Raw genomic sequence first — 7,313 nt, forward strand, 5'->3', positions numbered from 1 at the left:
TTAAATCTGTCTCGCTCATGAATGGTTACTAGTAATAATAATAATAATAACTTTATTTGTATAGCACTTTTTTGAAGAAATGTTCTTTACCTACACACTATAAACACAATAAAAAATAAGAGTAAAAGCAACATACGAGTTAGACAGAATGCAGCAATACAGAGATACTATTAAAAAGAGATTAAAAACAAACAAAGAGCTGATAGAAAACACTTAATTTGTCAAAAAGTTACGTTTGTATGATTTTTAGAAATTAAAAAAACAAAGAAATGAAAGAGAATTGTTTAAAAAGTTCCTAAAAATATAATGAAAACTCATCTCTGATGCAATATTCACAGAAAATAATAAAAATTAACCCAAATCACACTTTTACACAAACTTCCTGCAGTTATTGTGTTCACTGTTTGTGTTCATTGTTCAGTTTATCAGTTGTTATCTACTGTGGTTGTCATTATTGAATATAATATCAAATATGCATAAAATATAGTCAGTTTACTCACTGATAGAAAAGTCACTGCTTATCTAAAACTCAGTGTTTGGTTTGTCTGTTCTGGGTTTACTGTAGAAACTTGGCGGACTCCGCCACTAGAAGAGGACCCGCTCCCTCTGTAGATAAAAACGTCTCATTCTAAGGTAACAAAAACACAATGATTCTTATTATCAGGTGATTAAACACTAATGAAAATAAACCTGAAAATATTATATTTCTGACAATAAATAAATCCTCAATGTTTCACACTGGAGCTTTCATTTAAGTTTTGAATGCAGCAGTGTCGCAATGAAAATCCTTTGAAAGGGTTGAAAGTCCACCTCTGTGTGTGTGTGTGTGTGTGTGTGTGTGTGTGTGTAAGGAGGCGTGGTGTTTAGTCTACCCGCTCTTCCTTCCACTTCACCTCATTTACTGTTAGAACGACACAATGAGTGGACGGGTTGGAGACTTGAGCCCACAGCAGGATGAAATCTTAACTGAGGTAAAATATATATATTTAATTTAATCAATATGATTCGTATGGTTGATTGATTAAAGGCATTGATTAGTTCATAGTTCCGAATAGTTGTATCTCTGGTTGCTTTTGTTGTGGTAACACACTGATCCTATGGCAACTCCAACGTCTGCTGTTTATAGTGACATTGTTCTTATTTTTCAGATTCATATTTTACATTTAAAAAACAATATAAAGTTTATAAAACACAGTGTAATATTAAAGATTAAACCAGAGTGTCTACTTGGTGCCTTTTGTCATCTTTGACACCCAAAGATTAAATAAAAGTCCTAAAGATTGAATAAAAGTCCTAAAGACTAAATAAAAGTCCTAAAGATTAAATAAAAGTCCTAAAAATTAAAGCTTTTTACGCCACTGTATTTATTTTACAACTATATTTACTTTTCAGATTCTTGTTTTAATCAGATTTTATGAAATATTTATACAGTAAACAAAGTATTTATAACATCCTACAACATTTAAATTCTTCTGTAATAATAATCAATAATATAGATTATATGATAATATAAAACTCTGAAGTCATTTTATGTAATAAATACTTTTATGTTTGATATAAGTAAACTTTTTAATGCAGGATCAACTGTAGATCCCTGAGGGCAATATTACTCAAATATTCCTATTAAATATATAAATGTCAGCAGTATTTGGCTCTTATATATATTTATATTATACAGAATATACTATATTTATATTATACAGAATATACTGACTATATATAGGATTACAAGCTTAAAGTTTACTTATAGTTTAACTTATTATCTGTTGTGGATAATGTGCCACCATTATTTTTATTATCTATTAAATCTGTCGATTAGTTTATCAATTAATTGTTGAATAATTTCCTCAATAGAAATATATAGTAAATTACCAATCAACTAAACTTGTCTAAAATCCAACATATTTGATTGATTATCACTTAAGACTTAAGAAACTCCAATAAACCTATCAGGCTAGCTGTTTCCCCCTGTTTCCAGTCTTTATGCTAAGCTAAGCTAACAGTAGCTTCATATTTTACCGCACATACACAAGTGTGGTATCAATATTCTCATCTAACTGGAGAAAGTGAATACGTGTATTTTCCTCAATGTCAAACTGTATCTTTAAATAATAAAACTGTATGTTTATCTTCAGCATTGTGATATAAAGTATTCTCTGCCTCCAGTTTCGGGGCAGGATCCAGGACATCCTCCCCAACCTGCCGGCGCAGCACGACCACTACCTCCTGCGCTGGCTCAGAGGTGAGACCTGCAGCCGATCTCACTGTTTAACATTTCCTCAGTGTGGGTACGATGCTGGCACAACAACACACACACAACCATCCAGGTACAAGGTGACTTCTTTAATACACAAAGGTCACCTGCTTAAGATAGAAAATATAAAGAACTGACAAATAATAACAGTAAAAACAAAAGGAAAAAGGTATTTTTACAGTTTAAATTGAAGAAATTAAACTATAAATCACCATTTTCTTGTATGTTTGAGGAAAGACTTCCAGCCTTTTAGCTCTTATATGACTCCTTTATTATCTCCTTCCAGCTTTTGTCCATTTTCAGTCTAATCAGAACATCAAATACAACATTTGCACAGAAATATCTTCTAAACTCAACACAGTTTACCATTCAGAGCCGATATATAAATACGTAAAACTGTCCTGAAGTAAGAGGTTGAGGCAAAATATTGTACTTTTTACTTAATTTGGCAGCTTTTGTTACTTCTCAGTTTACAAATTTACAATAATGTTATGAAATAAAAACCTATTTTGCAGGTAAATCAGTGTTTCCTGTCATATTTTAGATGTCTATGAGTTGTTAACAGTTCCAACAAAGACACATTTCTCCTCTAAACGTCTCACATTGTTTACTTTAAATAACTGTTTGAGGCTCAAAGAGGTAAAATTAGTTAATATTTTAGGGGAAAAAAGCAAAAACCTTTACTAAATGAACATTATGCTGTATGGAAAAAGACTGAAACTACATTTAAAGGCTGCAGAACAACATATTTCTACTACACAAAATGTATTTTTCCATCAGATTTTCCTCTAATCTTAATTATTAAACAATTTTATTTTTTTGTGCCTCAATTCATTCTTATTTTAAATAGTAAAACTGTAGACACACAATCTGGGTTGAGGGGTAGTACAAAAGTACACATACCTTTAAAGGTAAACAAGGTAAAAGGTCAAGAGAGTTATTCACACTCGATACCGAAGCCTCCATTGAAACTGAAACATGGGAACAGGTTTGTTTAAAAGCAGCGTCACAGAGAGCGAGCGTAGCCTCGGGCGTCTGAAACTCTCTGAATAATGACGAGAAGGGAAGCTGTCTGTTGTGTTTCCTCTCATCAGTTCGTCTGTTTACACAAGGTTAAATACTCTATGGAAGCCCAATGTAACAGGAAAAAGGGATTGTATAAGTTATTATAATGAGAAACTTTCTCTAAATATTGACTTTGTGATACAAAAGTCAATATTTAGAGATATATGGTAAAAAATATTGAGAAAGTTTCTCATCATTTTTAGATACTAAGTCACTATTTTGAGATATTATATCAATATTTTGAGGTATTAAGTAAAAAATAATGACAAAGTTTCTGATTATTTTGAGATATTAAGTCAAAGTAATGGCAGAGTTTCTCATTATAAACTTACAAACTAATATCTAATTACTGACTTTAGTCACATTGGCAGAAATGAGCTTCCATATTTCTCACCTTGTGCTGTAGCTTCATATTTCACAGACCGACAATCTTTCCATCTAAATCTGCAACTAAGCAAATGAGCGTTTCCTAAAATAGCAGCTATTGTGTCCTTTACAGGATAATGATAACGGCTGAAACAGTAGAGTCCTTAAGTCAGCTGTTAGCCAACATTAGCTAACATTAGCCCCCATAAGCTGTTTTATTTCTCATTAATTCAACCTTTCATTTTTAAAGGAGAACAGTTGATCATTTATTCTTTCAAAAGTTACCTAATTGATGAACTTTCCAGCCTCCTCTTGGTTAATCAGTACCTTATTTCCTATAACATTCGTCCCTCTGACCCTGTGGCCGTGACAGCGTATAGTATTTACTCGGCCTGGAGGGTTCGACCCACCTGAACTCGGTGGTCTTATCCGACAGTAAATGTTTGCTTTACGCTGAATTCGACCTTCGAGAAAAAGCTGCAGAGATCTGACAACTATTAATAAATAGAATAAGATAATAAAATACAGAGAAACTATCAGTCATAGTGATATTAGCAGAATATTTTGGGTGATTTATGTTGAGTTTCTCGTGTAATCTATTACCTGCACTGTTGTTGAGCTGGTTTTAAGTAACAGGACATGGTGTCTGTTTAGGGGTCCATAGTTCAGGGAGGTTCAGATCAATGAGGGACTCTGTGATTGTGGTTCAATATTTACATTAGCTGTTAACCTCAGACGGCTTCAGGTTTTACTATTGTACGATTGTTGTTAGTCCGGAGAAGCTTAAATCGCTTTGTATTTAATGTAATGTGTAATGTTAATCGTCTAAATGAAGTTCGTGTTGATACAACCGCCATCAGAGAGGCAGAAACTGGACATTTTGAACATTTTGAACATTTTTCACATGTTCACGTTGTTGTTGTGTATTCTGCATATCGTTTATCTGTTGTTTTGGCCCATAAATGTACTAAAGTACCAGTTTGTATTTGTTTCAGCTCAACTTGTATTCATAGCTGTTCAATTTATAACAAAACATCAAATTTTATAAGCTGAATAATTCGTTCTGTTTCCAAAATTTTAATTCCTAAGATGTCAGATAAAGAAAAAAAGGCTGAAATTAAATCATATCTATACCTAATTAATCAGGATGTTTTCTTTCTTTTTGCAGCCCGAAGCTTCAACGTGCAGAAAGCTGAGATTATGATCAGAAAGGTGAGATCTTTAGTGGAACGTTTTTATTGATCAGTGATGTTTATTCGTGTTACTGACCGCTGCCTCTCTCTTTCTCTCTGCAGCACGTGGAGTTCAGGAGGAAGATGAAAGTAGACAGCATCATATCTGACTGGAAACCTCCAGAGGTTAGAATATATATTTATAATTAAAATAGAGAACAATTAAACACTTTTGTTGTTGTTGATTATTATCCTTTGTTTGTGTGTTCAGGTGATTGAGAAGTACGTGTCTGGAGGGATGTGTGGGTACGACAGAGAGGGAAGTCCGATCTGGTACGATGTGATCGGTCCTCTGGACCCTAAAGGTCTCCTGCTGTCCGCCACCAAGCAGGACTTCCTGAAGACGAAGATCAGACACACTGAGATGCTGCAGAGGGAGTGTCGGAGGCAGTCTGAGAAGGTCGGGATCAAACTCTCCTCCTCTTTCTCCTTCTCTTTCTCCTCCTCTGGTCTTCTGTCCTTCCTGACTTGTTTTCTCTCCTGTTCTCTTTTGTTTCCTCCTTTCCTCTCGTTCCATTACCTCTCCTTTTGTTTCATTCTCTCCTGTTTTCTCCTCTCTTGTTTCCTCCATTTGTCTCCTCTCTCTACTTGTCTCTTCAACCTCTTGTTTTTTCCTCTCCTTGTTATCTTTCCTCTCCTCTCCTCCTCTTATTCTCTCTCTTCTCCTCTCATCACATCTCCTCTCCTTGTTACTTGTCCTTACCTTTCGTCTCGTCTCATCTCCTCCTCTTATTTCCTCTTACCTCCTCTCCTTGTTACCTTTCCTTTCCTCTTATTTCCTCTCCTCTCTCTTCCTCTCCTCTCCTCTCCTCCCCTGAAATGTCTCCCTCTGTGTCTCAGTTGGGGAAGAACATTGAAGCCATTACTCTGATCTACGACTGTGAAGGACTCGGACTCAAACACATTTGGAAACCTGCTATTGAAGCTTATGGAGAGGTTTGTTTGTCAGATACTCCGGATTCATCTGTCCACTGATACACTTACATTATATTTAACATATAACATTAAATCCCTGTATCTCATACTGACTCTGTTCCTCTGCTGCAGATCCTCACCATGTTTGAAGATAACTATCCAGAGGGGCTGAAGAGAGTGTTTCTTATCAAAGGTACGTCTGCACTATTGAGCTTGTCTGACGTGTTTGTCATTCTTCCTTTTTCCTGATTTTCCGTCTTTTGCTGCAGCTCCCAAGATGTTTCCGATGGCCTACAACCTCATCAAACACTTCCTGTGTGAGGAAACGCGACGCAAGATCATCGTTATAGGAAGTAAGGCGACTTTTTGTAACCCGGACGCTAGCAGCTCTGTGAGGCTGTACTTTGACATTGTTTTTATCACATCTTCTGTAATGCGCGATAAAGGCAAAGGCGTGCATTGTTTCTCAAATGCGTTACAACTAAAGTAATGAGCCTGTTTTAAAATGTAAGAAGTAGAAAGTTCAGATATTTGTGTAAAAATGTAGAGAGTAAAAATCAAAAGTTGTCACAAGAATAAATACTCAAGTAAAGTACCAGAAAAAACTACTTAAGTACATCTCAGCTGCTGCTGTGTGACTGTCAAGCTAACTTTAGGAACCAATCGGTCACTGTCACAAGCATCATTTACCAAACCAGATGATTGAATTGTGGAGAATCTAACTGATCTATTGATATGTAGTTTAAACATTTATATTTGTGTAGGCGATCTAAGCATCTTAGAACTCAACCCGGTGGGCTTTAAGAGGTTTTATACATCCAAAGAACTTCTGATTGCCTAATTGTGACCAAAAGAGGTCTCGGAAGAGAACTGAAGTCTCACAGTATTTCATGGTGACCCATCCAATAGTTGTTGAGATATCAGTCTGGACCAAAGTGGTTGACCGTTTACCTAAATTATACCTCAAATATACACATTCCTCTGTTTATAGGTAACTGGCAGGAGGTGTTACGTAACCATATTGACCCGGATCAGCTTCCTGTGGTGTACGGAGGAACCCTGACTGATCCTGATGGAGACCCTCGCTGCAGAACGATGGTGAGAAAAACACTGGTGGAGGAGGAAGAGTTTTCTGAATGGTCTGGATGGAAATGATGGATGTTTTGTTGTTGTTGTTGTTGTTGTTGTAGCTGAAGTACGGCGGTACAGTGCCCCGGTCGTACTACATTCAGGACTCGGTGAAGGTTCAGTACAACAACAGTGTGACCATCAGCCGCGGATCGATCTTCCAGCTGGAATATGATGTTACAGCCCCCAGCAGCCTCTTGAGGTAAGATCGACCGGTAGATCGAGAGCTTCGCCTTTCGGCTCAACTCTCTTTTTGTGACAACTGTTTGATAAAGGGATCGTAAAACTGCCCCTGCTGCCACAATTCTCCGGCCAATCTCCTGCTCCATTCTAATAATAATCTTCAATAATCT

The 7,313-nt window shown here is 36.1% G+C and overlaps 1 protein-coding gene across 1 annotated transcript in view; it reads left to right on the plus strand.

The window, feature by feature from the left end:
* The first annotated feature begins 900 nt into the window (after positions 1-900).
* sec14l7 (SEC14-like lipid binding 7) overlaps positions 901-7,313 on the plus strand; it is an 8,402-nt gene continuing 1,989 nt past the window's right edge. The window contains exons 1-10 of the mRNA XM_035667978.1: positions 901-971; positions 2,167-2,242; positions 4,854-4,897; positions 4,981-5,043; positions 5,129-5,317; positions 5,758-5,853; positions 5,965-6,025; positions 6,102-6,185; positions 6,824-6,930; positions 7,023-7,162. Of these exons, the coding sequence (XP_035523871.1) occupies positions 918-971; positions 2,167-2,242; positions 4,854-4,897; positions 4,981-5,043; positions 5,129-5,317; positions 5,758-5,853; positions 5,965-6,025; positions 6,102-6,185; positions 6,824-6,930; positions 7,023-7,162 (914 nt within the window). The 5' untranslated portion in view covers positions 901-917. The remainder of the gene's footprint in view (positions 972-2,166; positions 2,243-4,853; positions 4,898-4,980; positions 5,044-5,128; positions 5,318-5,757; positions 5,854-5,964; positions 6,026-6,101; positions 6,186-6,823; positions 6,931-7,022; positions 7,163-7,313) is intronic.

This window comes from Morone saxatilis, unplaced genomic scaffold (assembly GCF_004916995.1).
Source record: "Morone saxatilis isolate NCDOM2014 unplaced genomic scaffold, NCSU_SB_2.0 Contig21, whole genome shotgun sequence".
Taxonomy (NCBI): domain Eukaryota; kingdom Metazoa; phylum Chordata; class Actinopteri; family Moronidae; genus Morone; species Morone saxatilis.